This window comes from Xiphias gladius, chromosome 18 (assembly GCF_016859285.1).
Source record: "Xiphias gladius isolate SHS-SW01 ecotype Sanya breed wild chromosome 18, ASM1685928v1, whole genome shotgun sequence".
NCBI lineage: Eukaryota > Metazoa > Chordata > Actinopteri > Istiophoriformes > Xiphiidae > Xiphias > Xiphias gladius.
Genome location: NC_053417.1, coordinates 23,079,194 through 23,106,505, shown reverse-complemented (window position 1 = coordinate 23,106,505; position 27,312 = coordinate 23,079,194). Strand labels below are relative to the sequence as shown.

The following is a 27,312-nucleotide window of genomic DNA, read 5'->3' as shown; positions in this document are numbered from 1 at the left end:
TGTGATTATGGAATGCATTTCTTCAATGTGACAATTATGTAAATGTCTGTATTGTCTTTCTGTTTGAGAAGAGCTTTTCTCCCATCGAGCCATTTTAGGCTTGGGCAGACAAATATTCGTGCCAAGGTGTACTGAAGGAGATTGTGTTCATCCTATAGGCTCTATCCAAATATTTTGGCACTGTCCTATCTCTCCCTAATTATCTGCCTTCCTCTCTCCCAATTTATCTCAGACCGTGGTGACAGATAGCAGGGGGTTATAGACTTTCTTCCCATCAGCAGACCTGGTTCCATGAGCCAGTAGCTCCTGTATAGTGATCCAGTTGTCCAGGATTCTGCGACTGCGCTTCTTCACGCTCCTGCGGTGGCAAAGCTCCAGGATGGAGGTGGATTCCTGCTGGTGCATCATCCCCTGCTGTCCACTACTGCTGCCCTGCTCCCTCTCACGCTCTCTCAGACAGTCAAGGCGGCTCTGCATCATGAACTCCCTACGCCGCCGCTGCTCACGGGCCTTGAGCAGCTGCTGCTTGCGCTCCTCTTTGCTCCAATAACGGCCCATCTTCATCTCACTCACAGCATCATCATCAGTTGTCATGCCACTGCGCTCTTCTCTGATTTTCATGGCGCGCGCCTTGAGGAGGCGATCCCTCACAGGCCGTTTGGCCACATATCGTGAGCCATCACTGCGGATCTTCACCTTCCACTCCATACGAGGGGAGGCAGGCAGCAGTGAGGGGGACAAGGGTAAAGGTACAGCACCTGGGGCCTGCCCAACATCTTTACATGTGCTACCCAAGCTCATTGGGCTAGCGTCACCCCCAGTCTCCATGCTCCCCTCTCTGGGAGTATCTTTGAGTCCACCAAGCTGCTCAGAGGTGGAGGGCGACCTCAGCTGCATGCAGCTCAGGTAGCGGTGAGGTGGCTTTGTTTCAGTTTGACGACGTGACAGGTAAGGGCTGTTTTCTGCACTGCGTCCACCAGCCCTCTCTGCTGTCCCGTTGTCTTTGGGGTTACGTCTCATCCCCCCATCTGAGCCCCTCCTGCTTCCTCCATCCCGGGACAGGGACCTAACTTTTGCTCCAGGACTGGAAGTCTTAGCCTCAGCAGCTCTTCTGTGAGTGTGAGAGTAGGGTTGGTTTAAGTTTGCTTGTACCCCATCCCCTCTTTCAGCCCTGGTCCCTCTCTCTCTTTGCCTTGTGGAAGTTGGAAGCTGCATACCTGCTGAACAAAGAAACTCTCCTCCCTCCAGGCTCTGTGTAGAGGGTGAAGGGTACTGTTCATTGACTAGAGGGGTGCTCCTGCAACTTTCCCCTCCGGTGTTGTAGGCACTCGTACTGTCCTTATCAGAACGCTCCCTCTCTGGAAGCTCATTGATATCTGACAGAGCGTGGTGACAGGACTCCTCACTGACTAAAGTACCATTAATGTCCAAGCGTCCAGCTCCTAATCCAGCCCCTGCACTTGCTCCATTCTTGTCCTCTAGAGGCCAAGCCTTCAAACAACGCTCTCTCAGCTGCTGCATCTTCTGCGCCCTCAGGATGTTACGACACTTGAACTCCAAGTGGCGCAATTCCTCTTCCAGAAGGGCCATCTCATGCTGCGTCAGGCTCTCATTCCTATTCACATCCAGTGAGACACCCCCTCCCTCCTGTGCTGGCCCCTGGCCTGCCAGCAGCAGCAGAGCGTTACTGTTCTTCTCATAGTAACACTTGATTTCCAGGAGCTCTTTGTACCTCTCACACTCCTCCTCAGTCAGCCCAGGCATCATCATTCTCACAGGATCCGCCATGTAGGCCCTCTCCAGTCGCTCCACCTGTTCCAGTCCTCCCCCATTAACACAGTCCAGCCCTAAGAGGGAGTCAGTACTGAACTGGAGGTCCTGGGAGTGCAGCAAGGGTGGAGTGTCCCCTCTACCGGACAAAAACTTGCGCATACTGCCAGGTGTATTGGTGGCGTTTGTATTGGAGGCACTAGTGTGGTCGTCTCCCAGAAGGTCGTGTTCTGATGACTCTTCGTAGCGTGTGCTTTCATCTGTGCGGCCCACCCCACTGTCCAGCTCCTGACTGTTGCTCAGCACCGTCTGGAGCAAATCAGGTGAATCCCTGCTCGCTGAGCGACCATGGCCGCCTAGTATACCTCCACCACCAATGCCACCGGGTCCAGCACCCAGGATGGAAGTGCTGTTCCTCACTCTGTGGCTGCTGGGCAGATGGACAGTGTTGTCCAGTGGCTCCAGGTCCAGTTCATCTGGGTCCAGCTGGTTGTCATTCTGACAGTTAAAGGTTGGCATTGCAGTGGAGGTTCAAGTTCATTGTTAAAGAGAAAAAAAGACAAAGAAAACTATATATTAGAATGTGCTAACAAAAACAATTATATTATAAATAACATAACTGTTTGTTTTTTTTATGTTTAAACCTGCATTTACTGATTTTTTTTTTGGCCATTTGGGGGCAGGCATGGACAGATTAATGAACAAGCATACTGGACACAGGCCCAGGGGGGCAAGGGGTTGGAGGGCCCCTGGGCCAAAGCCTGTGTTTGAAGTGACTGTTAACATTTCCTGTTCCGAAGTCAATCAAATGACTATAAAAACACTGACTACTGACTACAAAGCGACACAAAATGACTATAAAGAGACACAAAGTGACCACAGACACAAATGAATAACAAAGAGACAGAAAATTACTATAAAGATGTCTATTTGAATCTGTGTATCAAATCTTTGAATCATGTATCTTTTGCTCTTGTGTAGGAGGAGTAAGGGGCAACTGACATATATATATATATTTTTAAATAGACATGGTGAACTTATTAGCACACCGTTGCCTATTGACACAGACATGAAGCAACATCATCATTTGTTAAGAGTCATGTTTCTGGTCACCCGATAAATGTAATTCCAATGTTCGCTCTCATTTTAAGCTCTGTTTTGGTCTTTACCAACTCCTGAGGAAACTATCTGGCTCTTTGGCTGCTAAATGCTGCCCTGTGTCCACCGGCTATTCGCTGACTTCGTCTTTCTGCCAGTTGGTACTGTGCAGGTAAAATATAGTGGGGATTTAAAGTTGTTTTTTTTTTTTTTTTTTTTTTCACTGAAAAAGCAGCTGCCTGCTGTGTCTGCCAACGATGCTGATGAGGGCAGTGAGAGTGAGGAAAATAGTAAATTTGCAGACTGGAAAACAATAAACAATGAGCTGAAAGACACTAAAAAGCTGCAAAGAGCTGAGGAGAACTGCAAAATTGGATGGTTAATCTCCGTGGGTTTATTACTACGAGTGACCCCTTTCAAATTTCATAATTTGATCCACTGTTAGTGTAAAACTACTGATTATAGCAGTTTTAATGTTGTCTGCAGCACATTTCTACACTGATAGTGAAGAGTAGTATTCCTTTCTGTCACTAGATGGAGTCAGAGCAGTGTGAGGTTTTAACACCCCTTGGCGACTGCAATAGACTTTAATTTCCATTGAATGAAAAGTCAATAAATTAAAACAACAATTAGGATCCAACAGGGGTACATCTAAACATGATCTACCTGATGGTAAGATTAGTTTAATAGTTTTTGGTATTAGGTGATGAAATCCAGAGTGATCCAGTCTTTAGAGATGATATTTCATAAGAACTGCTGTTGTTTCTAATCGGTTTACTTTGCTGTTTTGATTGGCATCCACTCAGAAGCTGTTTAAATATAATGCAAATACTTGTGCGCACATTAGTAAACAATTCACTCCTCAGAGCACAGTTTATCTTGGCTAATTGGTTTGATTTTGAACGTGAATTGCGTGCAGACTGCGAGATGAAGTATTGATTATCGCGATCTTCATTCTTATTCTTCGACAACCCCTTCGGTTCTCTCTCTTTCTCCCCCAAGACAACAGATCAAGCTTTAATCTCTGCTTGTGCATTTCCCTCTGATGATTCTCCGTGCTGCCCTCTCTCACTTGAATCTTAATGTGGGGCCTTGCCTTAGCAATAAAAATCTTGTCAGCCTTTCACAGGTAGTACTTGTGCTCATCTCTCCAAATACAAGGACGTATTCAAACAGAGGAGAGGTTATTTGTGTGTGTGTGTTTGCGTGCGTGCGTGCGTGCGTGCGTGCGCCTTTGACTTAGACCATTTTAATGAGAGCCTTTTAAATCTGCCCTCCAGCATCTTCCTATACAAATGCAGCCAGCATACAGATCTTTGTATTCTCACATAGAGTGTGTCTGTCTCCATCTGCAGCGCATTTTTACAATGGTATACTATGAAAATCCATTTTGTTGGGTCAATGTGCAACAAATTGTGTGTTTACAAGTAATTTGGCAGAAGTGTGTTTTTGAGGGGCATCCGGTGTGTGTTACATTGCGCTCATATCTGATGGAAGAGTGACCTTGAGGGAAACAAAGCGGTGCCACATTAGCACTGAGAGTACAAGCACAATTTGTCTTTGCCTCTCTCTTCACGCTATCTGTGTTCTCATCATGTTTTTGCACCGCTTTGCTTTTCTGCCTCCTTACACAACTGAGCTTGCAGGGTAGGACACGGCAGAGAACCACGTTCTTTCTTGTGTAACCAAATTCTTTTCTATCTGTTTGGTTCTGGCTGTGCTTGTGTCCCGCCCAATCCCATGACCCAACTTAATGCAGAGTACTATACTCATATATCCATGGATGCAAAAATAATTTCTTTCTACATAACAAAGGAGATGAAGGAAGAAGAATGTTTTTTAGGTCAGTATTCAGACTGAAAATTGCAGTGCTCCCCGAAGACTGCATATCCAATTTCCTCACCTCTATCTCGGGTCGTGCAAGGAGCAGGGAGACATTAGTGCTGTCCTCTCTGGTGAGAATAGCTACTGCCTCCTCTCTGTCCTGGATGTCCACTCCATTAATCTGTGAGAGGAAGACAAGAAAACTGAGCTAATGTCAGATAATGTAAGACCCTTTCCACCAAGGCTAGATTCAGTTAAGTCACTCAGTTCAGAAAATGGGTTTTCTTTAGAATTCCAACACTGAAAATAAACCTCTCTTTAGCTTATTAGCATGGGTAATGATATTCAACCTCTTCTGAAAGAATTCAGAACAAATTCTGCACTATTGGCAGTTTCCTTTAATAAAACTGTGTTAAAAAGGGGCCTTGGCTCCACCACTATTTTGAGTCGGGGGTTATCTAATACTATTTTCATGCATTACGGAACTGGAAAAGAAAGTAAAAAATATAGGTATAAAAAATGTTTTTTTGTTTTAACTGTTGCCCTGAAGAGTTGGACAGCCCTGTAGCATTGATAATAATGCTTTCATTTATGCAGTAACAGCACATAAAGGAATGCTAGCTCCAGTATATTTTTCAGGGAAACCTGCACCTGTAGTATTCTGTCTCCCTTGCGGATGCGGCCATCTATTGCAGCAATACTGTTTGGATTCACCTGAAAAAAAAAAGAAAAAAAGGACGAGTTGCTCAGGAGTATGAAGAAATGGGAAATATTTACTGAAAATTTTCATTTCATAACACTGTCTTCACCTCTCCTACATATATTCCCAGGTCCTCCTCATCATCGGTTCTGTAACACACTGTCAGCCCGAGTTTATCCTGCTGACGAGACTTATACAACTCCACCTCCTAGTGCAGTCAGAGAGAAGTTCGAGGATGTTACGCAGAGAACAGTGGGGCAGCTTTGTGTACCAGAGTTTGAGTAGCTAATAGGCTCTCACCTCATATTCCAGCTCATCCTGCCTGTCCACTTCATGCTGAGTGATATCGAAGTAGTCAGTGGGGTCATAGTATACAGGCTCTATAAAGCTGAGGATGAGAATATTCAGGACGTAATATTTCAGTAATTGGGGGAGCTAAAAAACTTCAAATGTGGGAACAGAATTGCATGGACTGGAACCAAAAAGGCAGATGAGTTCTGCTCTGACAGTTGGCCTATTACACTACTCCCACTCACAGTTCATTGAGTAGATACGGCTCCAGTAGCGGTGGTAGTGGAGGGGACGGCGGAGGGTCGGGTGGGGGTGGAGCTCCACAGGGATGCTGGCTGCTCTTGCCCAGAGTCAACATATGCTGGAAGCTGATGTCTGTTTGGGTGCAGCTGTCTACACAGTCGGCCATGCCCATGGTCACTGGCACTAACCCTCCGGGAGCTCCTGCTAGGCCCGCCCGCCTGCGGGCCCCCCGCCTCAGTATGTTGGAGAGCACGGGGTCCCGTATGTCCAGGGTGGGATCCCCAGAAAGGCGGGACAGCTCCTTCCCATTCACCTGGAAATCAAAAAAAAAAAAAAGTCAAGATCAAACGGTGGAGGAGCAGGAGGAGAAGAGGAAAAGAAAAAGAGAGGAAGAGTAAATTGAATGTAGGGGAAATTGGTTAAGGGAGAAAGACGCTGTAAAATAAGTGACTAAATCTAGTTACATCTACATGATAGAGAGAGACGGCAAAATACACAATAGACAGGGATTTGGAAAATGGGCTGCAGCTGAGTTTCATAGTTGAAAAATGAACCAGAAAGATGCTGACACACAGACAGACACACATCACCAGTTTCATCAGACAAAAAAGGTCAACACAGGGAACAGGAAAGGGAACTACAGCTACACACCTACAATAAAAGGGACTGAGGTCCTGTTAGTCAACAGAAAACTAAAAAAGAAAAAGAAAAACAGCTCAGCAGACATATAAGTGTATTTAAACTATCACAGGGCTGATGGTGTTTCTACTGGAACACAGACACCATAAAAAAGGTTTATACAAAAGGTTTCAACACCACATCTCATCAAGCAGCAGAGCAGAGAGCTGTATACTAAGACCTTCAATCGACCATCACCATCGAAAGAGCACAGCATGTTGCTTATATGACCCTTCTGTGGAGAGAAGGAAAGAAAACAGGACAATGGTGGCATTAGAGAGTAATTAAAACTTTGAGCGGCAGGTAAACATTCAGGTGTAGCTGAGATTTTTTTTTTTTTTCTTTTTCATAGAGGAAAGAACCAAGAGTAAAGAGGAAAAGCACAAACTCAAGTTAACAGTCAGAGAGATAGAGATGAGTTCCCTTTGTACATTACTTTTGTGCGCCGGTGCACTCCAGAGCACTTTCCAACAAAACACTGTTATCTTTCTTTTGTGTGAATTTGAAGCGCCTCCAATCTGCAAATATATTTAAAAAAAAAAATAAAACTTGTTCATATTCTGGAGAAGCTAGTTTCATTGTGCCTTCTACGCTGAGTGAAGCAGGGGGAGCTTCACTCGAAATTATTGTAACGTAATTTGTGCTTGGACAAGTCTAAAATCCTGTGGCACACTTGCCCACTGCTGGTCCAGACAGCGAGACGGAAAGAACGGGGGTATTAAAAATTAAAGATTATTGAAAAATAAATCTGAAGAAGGAATCAAAACAGTATTGCTATTTGACTTCAGGGTGACTGAACCGAAAACAGTCATACATTAATGAATGTTTTAAGAATCCAGAAGGTCGTTTGAAAAAAATGGGAAATGGGTTAAAAAAAAAAAAGGGCAGCAGACTGAGTATTTTTTCATCCTGATGATTAGAGGAATCTTTGGGGATTCTGAGAATATCAGAACATCGCTGGATCATTATCATTCAGACAAACTCTAGGGTGGTTATCTCCGTGACCTGGATGTATGCTACTGTGAATAAACGAGAGGCACAAACTGGGGCTAGGTTAGTTTATGGCCAAAACTAACGACGACGTCCCATCGGCCTCAGCTGTACTTTGTGTCCAGCGGTAATCAGCAAATGCTAGCGTGCTAACACGCTACATAGGTTGGCAGTGAACATGGTAGTGAACATTATAGCTGCTAAACATCGGCGTGTTAGCGTGCTGACGTTAGCATTTAGCTCAAAGCGTTGCTGTGTTTAAGGAACAGCCTCGCAGAGCTGTTAGCATGGCTGTAGACTCCCAGTCTTGTACAAATTTGAGTGGATTACCTTTCTTTTAAATTTTCCCCTTTACATTGTCAAATGGTCCGGTGTTTCTGCAGGGTTCACCCAGGCTTTTTAAGACATTTTTAATACCACATAGAAGGCAGTTTAACTCTTTGTTTCGCTATATACCAGCCAAAGAATTAAAGGATAATGGACCGCCAGCAGGAAAGATATGGTCAATAATTTTTAGTATTAAATCAGATTTCTCTCTTTCCTCAAAAAAAAAACCCTTTAATGGGAAACAATGGATGAAACTTCGGGGAAAGCAACAGAGGAGGAGGTTTGACAGGTTTGAACAGCCTCCCGTGCTCATGATCTGCTGTCGAAACAATCCCACTTATGGTTTACAAGTGTATAAAGTTTCCCAGAAGTCTGCCTTCGGATACAAAAAGATTTTATAGCCAACATTACTGCCTACAGCAAGCTACAGAAAATATTTAAGACTTCTTTAATACCTCCCAAGCCTCTTTTGTTGAGGAAGCTGAATTCAATGCTGTGAAACCCTGTGATCACGTGCAGTAAAGACAAATTCAATTTGCTTGATTTCATGACACGTGAGACAGAGAGTAACATGTTGATGTTTATGTTTATGTTCTGGCTCAGTAACCGTCGGTGACACTCACCGGCGAGTGTCACCGACAGTAACTGAGCCAGACACCCTTTGTAGCGTCTCATTCATGTTGTACTCAGTCACTGACCTTGGCTGTCTGCGACTCTCCTCTTTACCACCCTACTTCATTCTCCCACTCCCACCCTCTTCTCTTGGCCCCCTCCGATAATTGCATGTCAAATCAATGTTCCCCTCTGCAGCAAAGCACAAAAACTTTCTCGCCACATTCGGCCCCTGTTCCCCCCTTCTTTTTGTTTTTTGATTTGGTTCTCTCTCATCCTGCTAAAACACCACCACAACCACCCCGCTGGTCTGTCTTTCCTCCTTTGCCATTGTGTTTCCACGCTCACATTTATTTCCCTTTTCTCTTACTCTCTCCCCACCCATATTCACTCTTGCTTTCTGTCTCTCCAGTTTTTTTTTCTTTTTCCCAGACTATGGCTTTCTTTGGCTGTGCTGCCTCAGCAGTTCTATCTGCTCTGTCCCTTCCCTGCAGAGGAAAACTCACACTCCTCTATTTCCATCTATTCAAGCCGGTCCATCTCCTTGTGTGTTTTTGTCCCTCCTCAGTAATGTTCCTTCATAAATCTTGCTGTCTTTCTTAATGGACCTCTTCACTTGGAGACAAATAAAATGCTTCCTCTTTACATGCCCAATTGGTGATGAAGGAATTAACACTGTGCAGTTAACATGTTAGATGAGAGAGAAACGCACCTTAATGTTCCTCGCCGAAGTGCATGTTTATTTCAGCGCTGTGCCCTCATGACCACATGGCCAAGCTCTGCAGGAGCTCTGCAGAGAGGGGCTAATAGAAAACTGCTCCATGGTCATGAGTGACAGGTATGAATACTGAGATAGAGGAGAGAGGGGGGCTTCTCATTCATTATCAATGAGAGGAGCTGAGATTGCTTTGAAGATGACTTCATGCAGGGTAATGGTTGTTGTGTGTTGGACAGCTTTTCGGCTCTGATTTGATGGAGAATCCATTACACTCCTACATTTGCTGTTCTCTATTATCTCTGGGTTAGTAGGTCATCAAACACAGCGGCTGTTTATAAGCTACAAGCTATGCAAATAATGAAGCCACGGGTGCACAGCCATCCCCTGGCTCCATCCTTATTCCGTACATCTGTGTTAAAAATTAGAGAGGAATTTCTGGAAAAATAGGGAACCCCCCGAATTCACAGCGGGGGGCGGGCGGTGGTGGTGTCGGCAGCTGCGAAGCCGAGGGTGGGGATGGGGAACCTGTAGGTGGAGATGAAAGAGATGCAAAAAGTTCAAAGTGTGGAGAGAGAATCCAGAGGAGGAGAGACATGGAAGGAGTGCATGGGGAGAGAAGAGAATGGGAGGTGAGGAGAGGGTAATGATGCAGGAGAAATGTAGAAAACAAGCTTTCAAGGAATTGCAGGGTGAATGTAAATAGGCACTGAGCCTGGCTCTGGGTTGGAAGCTTATGTGGAATTAAGTGGTTGAGGCATAATTAGTTTTTATCTGAAAGCCCTTTAAAGAGCAAATTAATCTCATGTGCTGTACAACAGGCTGCGATGAAAAAAGCCAGGGAAGGTGATGACTAACTCCCCAGTAATGGGCTACGCATTCTCCCGCACATTCAGCGTGTGGAAATACACAATACTCAAACAATACACTAACCATCACAGTCTTAATCTGAAGCGTCCCATAGTGCTCGTGCAGAAGCTCCTGCATAACCGATGCTTGCCCCGCCCCCCAAAATATTGAATTCCACTTGTTTGGTAATTGATTTTTCTCATCTCCCATGCTTTGAAGGCCGGAGCGGTCACCTCCTCAGAAAATCAATTAGACGTTGACCTACTCCGGCTATAACCCCTGTTGTTTGATATCACCTATTTCATTTAAATATACAAGCAGGGAGGGGTCGGCCTATTGTAAGCTGATAACAGTGGGAAGATATTGATTTAAAGGGCAGCTCAAACATTCTTTGAAATACTGGCGATGAAGCCAACAGGTCTCAGTGGGAGTATGGAGTATATAAATATACATCATTTGGTGATACATGTACCGTCCATATGGCCAGAGTTGCTGTGGTGGTGATGGGAGAACAGCGAGTGGGTCTGAGAGACAGCTTGTGAAATATTATAAAAACTGAAATGCACAACACTTCACTCAGCGTCAAAGGGAAATGGCAGCATCTCACAGGCTATACGACCTGACACTAATGCCCTCCGCCCCCTTTTTCTTTGTGTCGCTCCTGTGCTATTAAAGGAGAGATGAGAGTGACATCCTCTCCGTCAGCATCCTTTCTGTCTCGTCTCCATGTCAGTCACACGCCTGAGAAGTCTGCAGGTGGGACAGAGCAGGAACCCAGCAGACACAGGCACGTACGCACTATGCGCACTCGCCTCCACCTCACCTGAGAAAAGAGGCACACTCTGGACATGAAAAGAAGCATACCAAAAGGGAATGAGCAGTCTGTCAGGTGATCTAATTAACCAGTGTTAATTGTTTCTTTTTTGCAAAATTGAGTGAAACAGTGGACTGAACCTCCCATTTTGAATTTATGAGCAGTGTATAAATGTTTAATAAATGCTTTATAACACACTATAATGTAGTTGTAAGCAACTTTAACTCATCCTGTGAAGCATCCATAATCGAATTCAGATATATAATAAGGTGATGGATGACTATATAATATAATGCAATTATACAAAATTTGTCTTCATAAAATAAGCTGAAACTGTTGAAAATACTGGACATTAACAAACTCTTAAAATGTCCTTATATCAGCCAATAATTACATTATGATGTGCTATCACTGTATTGTATTTATTGTATATTTATTAAAAGCTTTTAGATGCTAAATGGGGACATTAATTGAACAATGGAAGTAAGAGCAAAGGGGGTAACAATATTTGGGAATATTATATCATAAAATCAAAGCGCAAGTGACACTATTGCCTGTAAATACATAATGAAGCTTACAGTTTAATGGGCAGTGTTTGTTGAGAAACTAGCTTGTGGTGCTCTTCTGTTCCACCACATTATATCATCAGGTGTTCCTTTTATTCTGTCCACCCCCAGTATGTGTGTTTGGTTGATGTATGGTTGGGTGTCTATGTCATTCACACACACTCGTCCCAGCCAATATCGGCTGGTCATTGGCACGTATTGATTCTTATCTGCTTGCCTCTTGTGACGGTCAGCATGTTTCTGCGTGTCATTGTGAATACAAGCGCATTAGGTTTGTTTAATGATGCCGGTTGCCATGGTAACAGCCTCCTGCTTTACAGTGACGGGGGAGAGAAAAAGAAGGGAGCGGCTTAAGGGCTCGGGGGGGGGCAGAGGTTTACTGCATGTGCGTGTGTGTGTGTGTGTGGGGGGGGGGGGGGGGGGTTCAGGTATTCTGTAAAACGTATGTAAAATGCACCATCTTGCTCAAAACGACGTGCTCATAGGTCTAAGTCTGTGATTCAGGATACGAACAAAAATTATCCCATTTTATCTCGGGCCTATAGGAGGCAAAACTGATTAGGAAACATTCCAGTGGGTGTGTACCAACCACCACAGAGGAGCGTATGTGAAGCAGGGCCCGATGTATAATGCATGACTTTTATTCCTTTGACAGGAGAAGCAAGTGTTTTGATACAGTAAAATGTGATAGCCTGATTTTCCAGCCAGGTGTAGCTGTAAGCTATTTAATGCTGTATCTATTGTCTAAAGACAGACACAGTTACTCGGTAGACTGCATCTAATTTGAAGGTGTAATTATATGTGTTAGTTATGGAAAAACAGCTCATGGCTGCAAACCTCTAAAGGGAAAATACATAGCCTGGAAAGCTATGAAATGTGGGGGGAAATGTAATTATGTCCTCTTTTATGATAATTTTTTTACGATTGGACACTTCCATCTTTTGCTTGGCATGATCTTTGGATTAATCAGCCATCTGCACAGCAAGAATTACTGTGTTTGTAATCATTACATGTAATTACTGAGATTTAATTTTATGGACAACACAGCATGTTGTCTGTGATTACATCTCAGCTACCTTTAGTACGTTGGATCTTTTGCTTTATGCATTTTTTACGTCTTTTGCAATTTAACGCACACCAGCGCATGCTTCTTGTATGAGACCTCCAGGTTTCACGGAATATACCCTCGATACAGTGAACTAGTCAGCGTCTCACAGCCAAGGGCTCTGGCTCTGGTTCAGCCCACCATCTGCGTTTGTTCTCTGTGTCTCATGCTCCTCTGCTCACAACCAGCAATATCGTTTCAGGCTTAACAGACCACAATATATGCAGACTTGCTGCTCCGACACCCCAAAGTATCTGATCCACTTACACAAACCATGTGCAGGTACTTTGTCTGACAGAGCCGAGAGTGTTTCTGCGATGACATACTTCTAGGGACACAACCCCCGGCCGCAGTCGACCTCCCGTCGCCACAACAGTGGAATGATTTGATTTCCACGCTAAAAGAGTTGAACCTGCATGTGGTCACTGTCATCACTGCTGACCCCTGTTAGATAAGGTCGCTGATTATGCTATTATGGCCCTGCTCTGCTTTTATGAGCCCATCCCATACTGCACACACCGACTCGCTCCTCATATTCTTGCACTCCCACCTCAGAGATTTGTGAAGTCATTCGGGCCTTTCTATTTGCCCCCTGCTCCATGAAGCGTTTAAATCAATTACCTCTGATATCTGAGGGCAAACAGCAGAAAGAAAAACACTGAAAGAAAGAAAAACAGTACGACTTTCCCTCCCTCTTTCATTTGGCTATTTCGAGTCCCAGCTCGACTCATTACCGTGCCTCTATTTGGGTTCAGTCTCCATTCCCGTTTTTTTCTCTCTCTTGGCATCGCCTCTGGCACCAGAAGCAGCCCGGTTAACTGGCCCAGACCCGGACTCCAACATGCAGCAGAGACCCAGCTGTGGCTTCTGGTCCCACAGGTACTAAAAGTGTTACACTGCATACCCATGACTGCTGAGCATTTCTCATGCTTAGTAGGCATGGGACTTGTTTCGGTCACTGCATTTATCATTGAGTTCCCGAGCAGGAGCTTCCTTAGGCGCTGCACAGCCAGATGAGCTTACTCACATAAAGTCTGTGTTCCCAGTTGGCAGGTGGTACTGAGGCGGTAACCGTGGCAACCCCTCTCTCCCATAACACTTTAGCCCATCTTTAACAACCTATCCATCCTGCTCCCTCTGTGGCTCTGCACCACTCTACTTTCTCCACCCAAGCCTTATCTCCTTATCTTATGAAATGTAGCTCAGCTCTGTTCTCTCTGATCATAATCATAATAATCACTGTGAAGTATCATTATCATAATTACTAGTATTATCATCACTGACTGACTATTTCAATACCACAACTAATAGCCTTGCTCAAGTGGTACTAGGCTAATTTATTCGTGGAAAATCTGCACAAAAAGGAATACAATTTGCAAAAAAGGTAGATTTTTGTGAGCTATGAGATGTGTAATATGATATGAATCTTATATTAAATCCACCAGTCATGTTTAATGCATTCACTGGTTTGATTCACTTAATTCATTTCATTAATTGCTCAATATGTTATTATCATGTTTCTAATTACATAATAATATGTACTAATGTTTTGCTTTAACTTATTCATAAATTGACTGATGAAGATTGTATTTCCATCAATACAAATAACTGTGGTTGATTAAGCAAAATTTATTAGAGAGTAAAAACTGGTTATTATGATTTAATATGTGGATGATTGGGGTTAAATGAATGTGTCAACATGATGAGGTTCTGTTCATTTCTGCTGCAGACAGAAGCATGTGTATTATTGTGAGAGCTGTTTTGAATTTCACTCATCCAGCAGCATCACTGTAAGAAAGAGCCAAGTTAAGAGAGAATAACAAAGAGTACTTTAAGGAGAAGACACAAAGGGATGCTTTTGCTTCGAGACTCAAACAGAGAAATGAAAACAACTCAGACAGAAAGAGACAGAGGAGAAGAGACTGAGTGCTCACCTGGAACATGACCCTGTATTGTTCCTCTGGCTTTTGAACCACACACATGTTGCACCCCATTGTGACTTTTGACACGGTGCTGGACCATGCAGGTCCAAAAATTGCTCCAGATGACCAGTTCTCACACCAGGACCCTCTCTCTATCAAGGTCCTTTGTCTGTGGCAGTGGGAGAGCCCCACCCTCGTTCACAGGGTTGTGGAATATTACACTTCTCCTCCTTAGAGTAACACACAACACATCCCTGCCGGCGACGGATACACAGTTTAGTTGGCTGTGTCACTCTTCTCCTCTTCTTGTTCACGATTCAGGTGTTATAATCCAGAATAAATTTAGAAGTGGAGATAGTTTCAGAGCTGCAAGACCACTTGCTTTTTTCTGTCTCCATTGCAAGCAAAATTTTGCTTGTTTAAGTTCATGTGCTTCTTGCAGATTATCCGGATTCACTTCAGTCTTATCTTTGGACTGCCGTATAACAGGAAGAGCTGCCAACTGGATCTACAGAAAGGACGTGTTGAAAGAGTCCCGCTGGCTTGTGCTTGTGTCATTAAAGAGATTAGGCAGTTGTTTCACACAAATCAATGTTTATCTGGTGACTTGTCAGAAATGATTATACAGCATACTTGCTGTAGCCGGCCTTGTTTTGTTCTCAAATGCTGAAAACTGCAGGTTAGAGCAGGTTTTCCCAGCAGAACTCCAGCTGAACTCCCCAACGCTGTTCCTGAGTTTTTTACTCGTAGCACTAAACCTCCAAACAGCACACTTTCAGCAATGCTCTTTGAACAAGTTAGCTGCAAACAGTGCAGCTGTCAAAGTACTTGCCTCAGTCCTGTATTTACTCCTGCTTTCCTACCTCCCACACCAAGCTTCCCGCTTACTATGCTCCGCTTTCCATGATCGCTGAAGGATTGCTGAGTGTGTATGCTGAGATAACTTCTCCCCCCGAAAGCCCTGTCAGGACTTTCTTCACCTGCTCTGGTCCTCCACTTCAGGATCAATGCATTGTTAAAAGTTTTTCCTAATTTAACCTGACAAGTGCAGAAGTGGGGCAGGTTGGGTGGTGCAATGTGGTGCCCATTACACGATTATCTAGGATCTTTAAGCTCTTGCCGTGCAGTTAAGATAAGCCGTGTGTCAGGGACACAAGCTCAAAAAAACGTGCACATCTGCATCAAGACAGGCAACAACACATGCTTCTTTCAACTGCAAGCCTTACTACACACAACACCTGTCAAATTTCATGTAACTGTCAGCAGAACTGCCATCAGCGGAGGAGTCATTTTTCATACAGCCTCTCCAAATAATAAAAGACACGTAAACAAAACATGCCCGAAATCTAACTTGGATAGATTTGTTATTATAGACTGCAGCGGGAAGGTTTTGTATTTATCATAACAAGTATTAGACCATCGATCCTCTGAGCAATGGCATACTCAGCACTCTGGCTAACTACTCTAGGATGAGACGGAATGATGGATTACAATTAAATTAGTGACCTCTTAAGGAGAAATCAGACAAGACTCTTACCCGACCATGTCCAGAAATCAATATCAGACCAGCTCATGGATCAACTGGATTTCGTGCTTGACGGGTTATTGGGGAAATCAAGATTGTTTATCACAAGCACCATCAGTGTTTGCTTTTTATATAGCCAATCATTTAATTTATTTTGGCAGGGTTTTTTTTTTTCTTTATAAACCAGTGGATATACTCTGCGTATTTACTGACTCTCATCACACTATCTTAACGTTTTAATTGTCCTTCTGCTATTATAAATTCCCCCAGTTTATTGGTAGCCTGTGGAGCTCCCACTTGCTCTATGATTAACCTAAGTCTGCATTCCTCAAGGATAACCTGAATTAGAAGGGAAACAGAATCTCGGTATAACTTTCTCTACTGTCTTCTTGTCTCCGTCCTTGTCGCCATCACGTTGGTTAAACCATTATCTTTAATCCTCCAGCGGATAAACTGTCAGCACGGCCGTAGCTTGAGAGTCTTGTCTAAAAGGTCCATCGCCCTGTGTGCTGCCAGCAACAAGGTGTTAGAGCTGCTAATCCTCATTCAAAGCTCCACTACACCTGTATCCTTTCCGGAGGCAGTGTAATCCCAAACTCTGGCCTCTAACATAAACCACACACCAGCACACTCACAGACTCAGTCAGATACTCACACAGACAACCTATCTCAACTCATGCCACGTAAATGAGAAGCATGATAACTTGGTAAAAGACAACCTGATAGTCAAGGCAGGCGCTAGTCAAGCCACAGTGAAGTGTCAAACATGCTCAGCAGGCACGTGTGCTTCAACTGTCGTCCACTCTCTCCATCCCCTGTCCATCAACATATACCTCTGTCTCCTCGAGTATGAGTCCTACATGATTATTGCAGTGTCTATGATGATCCACTGCCTGCAATGCTTTAAGAATAAAATGTGGTATGAAATTACAAACAATTCTGAAAAAAAAACCCTATATTCTTCTAAAAAAGCACTGAATATAAAAAGATGTCCTCATATGGCACAAATGCACCTGTAAAAGTTAGTCCATTTTTAGTTTGCAAAAAGGGATGAAAAAAAAAATTCAAGAACGGCAGTCAGTGAGTCCATGTTAATCCTCCTTTTGTCGTTTGATCATTCTGTTTGAAATATCCACAGGAGGGTATTTGTGTTTAAGAAAAGAAATAAAAACCATGGTGAGTATTCCAGGTGGCTACAGTGAAGCGCCTGTCTCATGTCAGTGATAAATCACCATCAGCCTCACAAAATGAGAGAAATCACTAACGGCTGATTGGAGGATACTTCTTGGCTTCTCCCCTTGGGCGCGACGGTAAATGCACTCCCCCACTGCAGCTGGGGAACACAGAAAGCGGTTGTTCCCCAGCAGTGAAGGAGCCTGCTGATCTGTACGCTATACTACTACTAAAGCTGAGTTCTTCTGGCTTATACGCTGTATAATCTCTCTCTTTCTCTCTCTCTGCCTCGTCCCCACCCTCTTTCTCTCCATTTCAAGGGCTGGGCTACTGCTCTCTTTTCTGGTTCCCCATAATTTTTTACCCACACCTCATTTGCTACCCTCTCCCCCCTCCTTACTCTCTCCTCTCCCCTGCCTCTCTCCGCTTGTCTGCAGGCAAGAGAGTAAGCACTGGAAAGCCTATGCATACTGTTTGAGCAGGACAGGACAAGATAACCAGCAAAGCTACATAAAAGTGAATGGAATATCAAGGTATTCAAGCACTGTACTATTAAGACACACAGACAGGAAGGGAATTGGTTCATTCTTCTCATGACATTTAAGCAATCCTGTGTCACCCCGAGTTGTTATGAGATGGTGTTAGAAAAAAAAAGATATGATTGCACTATTTCATATCAGTAAAAATGCCCAAAGCAGTAGAGAGCTGATGACTGGCTGTGCATTTAAATGAGGTTCTGAGCTGCCACAAAGAAGGAGTGAAAAGAAAAGGGAAGGAAAAAGAGGAAAAACAAGTGAATAACAGGTGCGACAGGATGAATTGAAAGATATGGAAGAGAGCCAAGAGAGAAAATGCAAATAACTGTGTGGGAGAGTGGTGGAGAATCGGAGATGGGGTGGAACAACGGTTTTCTGCAGTAATCAAAATGACCTGCTGAGGTGAGGAGGAGGGGGAGGCATATGGAGACATTTCATTAAAGTATCAGTCCAGCCTGGGAGATATTTGCGAGTAAAATTCCTCCCTGTGCAACTCTACACTCACACTCAGAACACCACTCGCTAATTTTCAATTTAAAAAAGGCTTCACAGGCACATTTACTGCAGTGCCACTGGCAAGTACCTCAGGGCCGGAGTAGTGAGAGAGTCCACGGGGCGGAAAGGATTAGAGTCACTGATATCAACGCGCTAAGAAAGATATTGTTTAAAGTACACAACCACACTAAGGGTTGACCCTTCTATGTGGAGACTGTATTTTTCTACCTGTAAGTTTCCTAGTTTTCCAACTTCATGTGCCTGAACTCTCTCTCTGCTACATCAGAGAGTGAGTCATTTATCAGCTGCCATGAAATAATATAACAACTTCTGTGAGCATACAGTGCTGTGTCACTTATTTTGTGTGTTTATCTGCTGCTTTCCCTCTCTCTCTCTCCCACACACACACACACACACACAAACCCATTTTCAGCCTCCCCTCTTGCGGTATTTGCTGTAAGCCAGTTTGAAACAGGATTTCATGGTGACTGTGTCTGGTTCGACAGGCTTACACATATTTTAGCCCGTCTCAGAATGCCGCAGAGCCACTAATACCAAACGCAGCCCACATACTTTCTCACTCACTTACTCAGACAAACAGGCATACAGACGTCCTCTTGTCTGGTTATCTGTTGAACTTGTGCATCACTCAGCCCCAATCTGTCTGCTTTAGATCTTCATCTCAGCACAAAAGGTCAGTGTTTTGTGGAAATACTTGGAAATATCAACTGCCCACTCTACAAGACAGAGAAAACTAGAGATCATAACATTTAAGCGGACAGATCCACCTTTTACACCTCATGTCATGATCTCTCTCTAGCTTAAATACTAGCTTTTGTCATTTCACAGTATCTACTACTGATTCTTGCACTTTTTTCATTCCCACCTGGTCCACGAGGGCAGGTAGCCCAGAGTATGCTGCTCTTATATTCCACCATTGACCTCTATTTTTAGTCTGGCTATTGGAGATTACCATATCTCTACTGATCTCGACATAAGTAATGCACACAAATACAAAGCAAAAGCTGAAAGACTTTTACATCTTAGTGCTCCTGTAATATTCCACAAGACACCGTGCCATGTTCTGCATCACCAAAAAGTTAATGGAAAATATAATGCATACATTAGTAAAAGGAAAAAGAACGTAGCAAGAGCAGCATTTGACAGAGACTCTGCAGAGTGAAGTTTTTCAAGGGAATAAAAAGGGGAGAAGGAGAAGTAAAGGAGCTGAAGAGAGGTATCAACAGGGCAGAAGGAATAAAAATATGTAAAAAGAAAAGAAAAACAAAAAAAGCCTTTCGTTCCAATGAGGCCTTCCTTTTCTTTATAGAGAGGCAGGGAGGCTGAAAGCAGCAGATGATTGGAGTTCTAGCAGAATTTTAACAGTATTCTCATTATTTATTTACTGTTCTGAGGAGTAGACTGTGTTTCTTGCGTATAAGTGCGTGCGTGCTTGCATTTGCGTATGTGCTTGTGACATATCTGCTATATCATAGTAAGGGTGATGTCTGACAGACAATAGAAAACGATCCCTGGCACCGGCTTCATTCACATTCTGGAGAAGTCACTGTGTGTGTGAAAGCTATTTCACAGAGGAAACGATGAGGGCCAGCTGCCTCAAAGCAGCAATGAGATTGCATAAGGTGAGGACTTAGATAGACTGTGGAGAGACAGATAAATTAGAGAATGAAACAAAGCATACACGATGACTGAGAGGAGAGGAACTCTACGAAGGAGTGATTGGTAACTGTGTCTAATCGCACTTGGGTGGAGGCAACTTCAGCAGAAGCCCAGACTTGTTAATTAACTGACTGAGAAAAATAGACTCAAGACAGGAATCAGCACTGATGTATATCAAGGGAGTGCATGAGCGCAGACACTATGCTGCTAACTGATCCATTCTCGCAAATATACAGTTATCAACAATGTGTTCCTAATTTGGCTGTTGTGGCTCACATTGAGCTGCACTCTTTGTAGATATGTCCCCGGCTTTTGATACTGCTGATCAAAACATTTTGTTATATGAACCTCTTTCCGTGGATTTTTATGATTCTGTTTTGAGTCGTTTCAAAACATATCTCGCTGGTAGAGCTCAAACACCAAAAGACTGATTAAGGTGTCCCACAAGGATCAATATTAGGCCCCCTGCTATTTATTCCATACATAAATAGTATCTTTTTTCTGTCTAAATACTGCAATTTACATTTTAATGTTGATGATACTATCTTGTATACCATCCGATGTACCTCAAACAGGCCTTCTCCAGGCCTTTGTTCTAAAGACCAAAAAGACAAGCTTTTGATTTTCCTACTCTAATCCATCCCCTCAGCAGAAATCTAACAGACGAATGACATCATTAAAAGTAGTTAGGAATTAAGTTACATTGCAGATTTTCCCTCTAAACTCACATTGAACACCTCAAAAAACAAAAAAATTAAAAGTGAATTTCTATAATGAGATGAAGCATGTTTCTCCCTTCAAAACAAAACACACATTATACGATCCACTATACTATCTACACTTGATTATGGAGGTATCATGCATGCTTGTGTTGCTGTCACTACCCTTAAACCATCTACCACGGTGCCACGTGATTCATTACTTAAGACAGCCATTGCACTAGTTATATTATAGCTATATTGATAGCTGTAAGGCTAAGCTATCTGACTAGCCAAGATATTAAACATCCTCTGTCAAGCTCAAAGTGAACAACCATGACAACTCTGAACTGGCGAAGACTGTTTTCAGGTACTATGCAACTCTGTACTGGAATAAGCTATGAAATAAGTCACAGACATTTTCTCTTAAGGGACTTCTAGCTCTACATACTGATGTTTTTATTAATATCATTCGTAACTAACTACTGTAACAAAGTAGAAACCATTAAGTGAAGACTTCGACTGAAACCATCATGTTTAAAAGAGATGTCCAGCCAGAAAGGGAGATGTTGTACACCATGAACATAACAGAGAGAGAAATGAGAAAGAGATAAGCACACACACTTAAGTGTTGTTGAGCAGGATAAATAACGGAACTATCTGTCTATCACAGGAGGCTGACTGGCAATGTGGGACATGTATTGTAGGTCCTCTTACACAAATGTAATGGCTTTTCACGGTCGTCGGGCAGATGGGGTAGGGGTGGGAGGGGTGTTATTCCCTTATGTCAACCCATCACTGTTCTCAAATCCTCGCTCATCACAGCTCTATACCCTCTATTCCCAATTCTCACTGTGTTCTGCTATCATGTCACAACAGACTTAGCACTGAGCAGGGATGGGGCAGAGGGGAGTAAAGGGGAGGTAAGGGGTAAAGCAGGGAGGGAGGCGAGGGATTGGATTTGAACAGCACCATCTCACCTGTAAAGCAGGCATAAACGTGAGGCAGGCTGAGACCAAAGCGATTTCAGTGCATACAGTGTGCCGCTGGGCTTCCTCCCCTTTAATACGGATCCTGCTGACAGCTGCTTGTGGCATCTCTGCATAAAAGAGAAAGTGATGAACAATGGGGGAAAAGGAGAGGAAGTTTGGAAAACATTGGGAGAGACGTGAGGGTGAGGAGAGCATGAGAGAAAGTTGGGTGGGTGGGGGAGAATCAGCAGGTGGAGAAACAAAGGGATTTAAGAGAGGAAAAAAAAAACACAAAAGAAGTGCAGTGGGCGTTGATTTGAATTTTCCAAGGGGAAAGGTGATTACCACTGTACCGTAGGGGAGGAGGAAGGAGTGAGAGCGGCCTAATTAATTTGAGTGCTAATACAGAGACCACAATGTGGAGTCTTCATCTCCGACGCCCGGATGACTAGTCGCCGCAGCCCCTGCTCCTGCCTGTAGACACACAGTATTACACATGAATTCACGTACTGCTATAACAGCATGGGCAGAACCCTGGCGTCGCATTAGCACAACAGGAAGGTGGATGTCATGTAGAATATTGAATTAATGAAGGTTCAGTGAGAGCTAAATGAATTTCCGAAATTGATATATTGTCTCAGATTCTTGAACTGTAAACCTGCTGGCCGTGAGACGACTCCAGCTGTTAGACTCCAGGCTATTCTCAGACAGTTTTCCTATCATGATGCTTTATCTTCAGCGACGCTCAATAAATCAATAAAGACTGTATCATTAACCCAGAAATGTATTTAATAATCAATATCAGCATCTCTCACCCACTTGCCCACAGGGACACATGTGGATGGAGACACATGCACACCTTGATGCATTATGAAGAGAAAATGTACAAAATCCCATTAATTCCACTCCATCCCTCCTTCTCCCCCCTTAGAGATCTCACCTAATGTGATCCCCGATGACCGTCCGCTGTCTAAATGCCTGCTTTTATAGCCAAAAGCTTTGATATTATTCTAGTTTAGCTCAGAATTCTGGCCGACAGCCGAGCTTTCATTTTTCAAACATAAAAACCAATTAAAACGCCCTTCAAATTACTCTTCAGATGCAAGCGCTGCAACACAAGGTTGAAATATGAAGTGTTTTTTCTTAAAACAAGCCTAAGCCTTGCTCAGATGCTTGAAGATGTTGAAAAATTATGCCTCTCTTCCCTTCAGTATAAGCATATAATAAACCAAACTTATCCCACCCAGGTGTTTTAAGACATCTGCAAGCTGTGACTATCCTCCTCCCACATACTCCTACTGATTTGCCCCAGGCTCAGCCAGATCAATATATCATTAGCCAATCTCTCCACTCACCCCCGGTTCTCCATCCAGAAAACCTTACCTCCCTCCCACTCCACTTTACTCTGTCCTCCCCTCACATTTCACACTATTTCATGCTGTTTTTCTCCCTTTACCTCGCCTCTCATCTTCACCGCTTTGGCCTCCACCTCCCCACTCTCACTCCAGCTCTGCTTCTGTCCTTTGTGTATTTCTGTGAACCCACTGCTGATGTGGAGGAAAGTATGAAAGAGGGCTAAAAAACGAGAGAGGGAGGTGGGGGTTAAAGGTGTAAGGGAGGAATTCGAGCTGTATTGGGTAGAGATGGAGATGCTGGGCGAGGGCAGGCGTTGCAGAAATATGACAAGGGGGAGAGAAAGAGCAGAGCAAAGCAGGGAGGAGATATAAAGCACGAGGGGGAGGGGAGCCTGGCTGGCTGGCTGTGTGGGTGAAATGAATGTGTAATTGCGTTGTAGTGGCTCAACCCTTCACCAGACAACTGAGTGATGGCAGGAACGACAGCCACAACGCTCCCCGGTGGAGGCGGGTGAGCCTGTGGGTTGCTGTGTTGTTGGGTAAACAGACCAGGTTGTCGGTATCGGTGTACAGGTGCCAACCCCACCAGGTAGCGACGTGCCCGTCCCTTACTGCAACATGGCAGGTGATGAGCATGCACGGGTCAGGAACGCTACAAGCTCGAATGAATAATGATCATGTTGAGTGATGAAACAAAAAGTGTATAGAAAAGGGTTTTTTTTAAAAATGCTACTCTGTACATTTTAGCTGTTGAAAATAGGAACTGTATTATTGGCCCACCTGTAAACAAAAACAGTGACGGATTGGCTCGCATCTCTCTCTCGCTCTGCGTCTCTCCTTTCTCCTCTCCACCGCCTTCACCCAAAACAGGCCACCCATTCACTCACAGCCCACCCCGCCCTTCATACATTTTTTTTTTTTTAATATTCTCTCCTCAATCTCCTCTTTATTTTCCTTCCCTGTCCTCTTTCTCCCACTTAGAATGACGCGAGGCGGGGTGAAGACGAGGGTAATTAAAATGGAGATGCTGTGCAGTGAAATGAAGCCAGTACAAAGACACACCTCGTCCCTAACAGGAAAAAGAAGGGACGAATATGTGGACGGAACAAAACTGATTGAATGTGCCGTCAGGCTGCAGAAATATGTAAACAATATATTGTTTCAGGTGTTATTTCCATCATGTTTCTTACACAGAGATGGGAAATAGACAACTTTGATGACCCACCTCTCACTTTCACACACAAGGAACAAAGCAGCAGTACAGAGCTTTGGTTGATGTGCATGGCTCCCGAACAACTAACAAAACAGGTGAGATAGTCACAGCTCACAAAAAGAGAGGGGGATAAGATCCCAGTAACTGTACCATGATAAATACAGAGAGAGGGATTGGCAAGACCGGGGAGGGTGCAGATGGAGGAGTCACCTTGAGGGAGAAGAGGGGAAGGAGGGAGGTAAGGGACACAGTGGCAATGCCAATTTGTTTCTTTTCAGGTCATAAGCTTGTAGATTGAGGAAACACTTGATAAGCAATTTAAATGCAGTCTGAAGTGGAGTATGGAATTCATAATTGTAGAATAAGTTTGGTTACAACATTTTAACTACTGGAGAAAATCTGAAAATCTGAAAAAAATATCTTCACGGGTGTCCGCTACCGTTTGCATTGTGTCTGTGGTACAAAAAACTGCCAGTCTGTTCAGTGGTGCCGGAACGTCGGGAGTAAGTAGGACTCTGGTCTTTTTCTCAGTGAAAGTGCGAGTGGAAATGAAGTAAAATGGGTTCAACGCTCAGATGCAGTTTTACAGATCGATTCTCATTCCCGAATATCAGTGCATGTCATGAGAAGTCAAAGTGGCCTTTATCCACAGCAGTGCTGTCCTTAAGATGATCTGGGCTACTGTTTGTCACGGCAACAGATTCAGGTTTGAGCTGTGTAGTGAGATATTATAGAAGGACTCAAACAGGCAAAGTGAATGAGAAGGATTAATCATAGCTTTTCTTACAAATCACTGATGATAAAGTCAAATAGTAAATGTAAATCTCTTGGCATTAATTACCACAGTTTATGTCAAAGGGTTCTTTTATAAATTAGTTTCAGGTGACATTGTTATCTTACCGTTATTTTGAAATCCTGAAAACCAAGTAGCACACCGGTTCCCTTCATTACACAACAGTGACATCTGTTGGTGGAGTACTGACACTGACTTAAGAGATAAGTGGTGATATTCTATATTTTTATTTAATTGTCAACAAATTCCAAGAGAAGACCAAAAGCAACAATAAATGGATCCGACTAATAAGTATTGTCTGTGTAGCCAAAGCCTTATAAGGCTTATTGCTCTGCGCGATAAAGCCCCAGCTCAAAAAACTATTGAAAACACATCACAGCAGTGGGTGACATGTTCATTTACTACCATGAACATGGGCACTGTAGCTCATTTTCTGTCAGACCCACGTACGCTCTCCTGCTGCCAGGCATACTCTCCAGAGTACCAAAGCTGCAGATGAAAACTACCTCCCCAACAAATACATTATTTACTCCTGTTTCGGTAATGCTTGCTCAAAGCTACAGTGCTTCAGTAGGAACCGGTGGGCTTCGGGCTTCGAGAGCCACAGACAAGCTGGGGAAAGTACGGAGGGACAGACTAACACACTTTTGGTTTTGGTTTCTTCATTGGAATTGTTGACAATAAGAAACTATATTTAGCCTTATCCTTAAATTTAATTTAATCCTACAAGGAATTAAATGAGCAGTCACAAAATTTTAAGTAGTAAGTAACAAATCAGGAACTAACTTCTGATTAAGATAACTCCTGAATTAAGAACTAGTAGCTATTGATAAGTTACTTGAAAACAGACTGCCAAATACCATGTTAAACAGCCAATGTGTCCCTAGATATCTATACTGACCATACACATACTGACTACTTTTTTATGCATCATTCATGATTTAGTCTTGATCAGCTGCTAAAAGGCATATAACTAGCTATGACTCATATCAGTCATTATTTGTTGTCTTTTGCCCCTACATTCTGTAAACTGTTCACTAATCAATTCCTAATCAATTACTTGGTAATTACTCAGGATTGTGCGTACCTCATTCTAAAATATTACCACGGAAAAGCGGAAGAAGCTCAAAGGGTGTAAAAGCCAGGATCAACAGATCAGTGGGTACCGACAACAATCAAGACGGAGAGCATTTCTGTTTCTGTTTATTTGCACACGTGTAACAGTGTTTTAAAATGAACTAAACTCAAGGGCACTTCAAATGTGATGTGTTGGTGCATTTACATTTACAAAGCTGTAAATATGATAGTGTATGTGGGAGGTTAGAGAGTCCTAGGAGGTATTTGGATGGACATAGAGCAATGGCCAGGGCATAACGGGCTACACAAATTCATGCAAGACAATTGGGGAAATACATGAAACATATGCCAATTTATTTCAAGCAGAGGAATGCCTTTAGAGTTGAAATGCTTCATGTTTTGAAGTGCCCTTGACTGGATTCGGGAATATGCACTGGGTTGGCTACAACTGATTTTTAGAAATTAAGTCAGTAAAACCTTTGTTTAGAACACCAAGGACAATTCGCTTCTAGAGTGCAGATAAATGAAACACATATTGATCCGGTGCAAATTTCAGAACATACATATGCATAACCTCACAGTACTTTTTTTTTTCCATTTTAACTAGAAATATTGTATGGAACTACTTCTGAGCAAATAATAAAGTATATAAAGTAATTATTCTTATATCATCCCACAAAACAATTTTGGACAAAAAACTGTCAGTTAAAAACGTGCTCATTTGTTTATTTTCATTGGTGCCCTGCTTCACATTTACCATAAAATGAATCACCGTGAACTGCAGGAACTAATCAAATCAATGTTAATCATCGCTGTGATTGTAGCCTTGTCTGAAACAACTGACTTAACAACAACATTTGGTCTTTTTCATGTAGTCTCGGGGGGGGGGTCTGAGAGGTCACAGATTTTGGTTTACACCTGAAGCACATCTATCGAAAACTCTAACCCTGACTCTGTCTGTGTCTTGTTTTTTTTTTTTTTTTGCGTATGTTTGATTAAAAATAATTTCGATCCATCAACGACTTTCTGGTCACGGAATGTGACGGGTACCAAAACTCGGTCTAACGGCGGCCAGCAGAGGGTGGTCACCGACCTCCGCCGAGTAAAGAGAGACCCCCGGGGCACGACAGAGCTCTGCTCGCACGGTCGTTTTCTCTGGAATACGTGCCCGACAGCAGCCCACCCGGCCGGACACGGACGTGAAAAGTAAAACACGGCACACGGACCGCCGTCGAGTACTGCTGTTTGGCGGTGGTTTGACGTTAACCGTGAAAAAAAAAAAAAAACCGTCC

The 27,312-nt window shown here is 43.4% G+C and overlaps 1 protein-coding gene across 2 annotated transcripts; it reads right to left on the bottom strand.

Annotated features, from left to right (window-relative positions):
- Nucleotides 1-228: 228 nt before the first annotated feature.
- On the bottom strand, nt 229-14,576 carry LOC120803547 (PDZ domain-containing protein 4-like). Of its 2 annotated transcripts, XM_040152094.1 has the most exons (8): nt 14,517-14,576; nt 5,929-6,239; nt 5,693-5,780; nt 5,502-5,600; nt 5,344-5,406; nt 4,696-4,873; nt 2,181-2,232; nt 229-2,104 (listed from the first exon to the last, which is right to left on the bottom strand). In XM_040152094.1, the coding sequence occupies exons 1-8, from the start codon at nt 14,574-14,576 to the stop codon at nt 229-231; spliced, it is 2,727 nt and encodes a 908-aa protein (XP_040008028.1). The 2 variants fall into 2 exon arrangements, with proteins under 2 accessions (XP_040008028.1, XP_040008029.1); XM_040152095.1 differs by lacking the exons at nt 5,693-5,780; nt 5,929-6,239.
- Between the last annotated feature and the right edge of the window lie 12,736 nt (nt 14,577-27,312).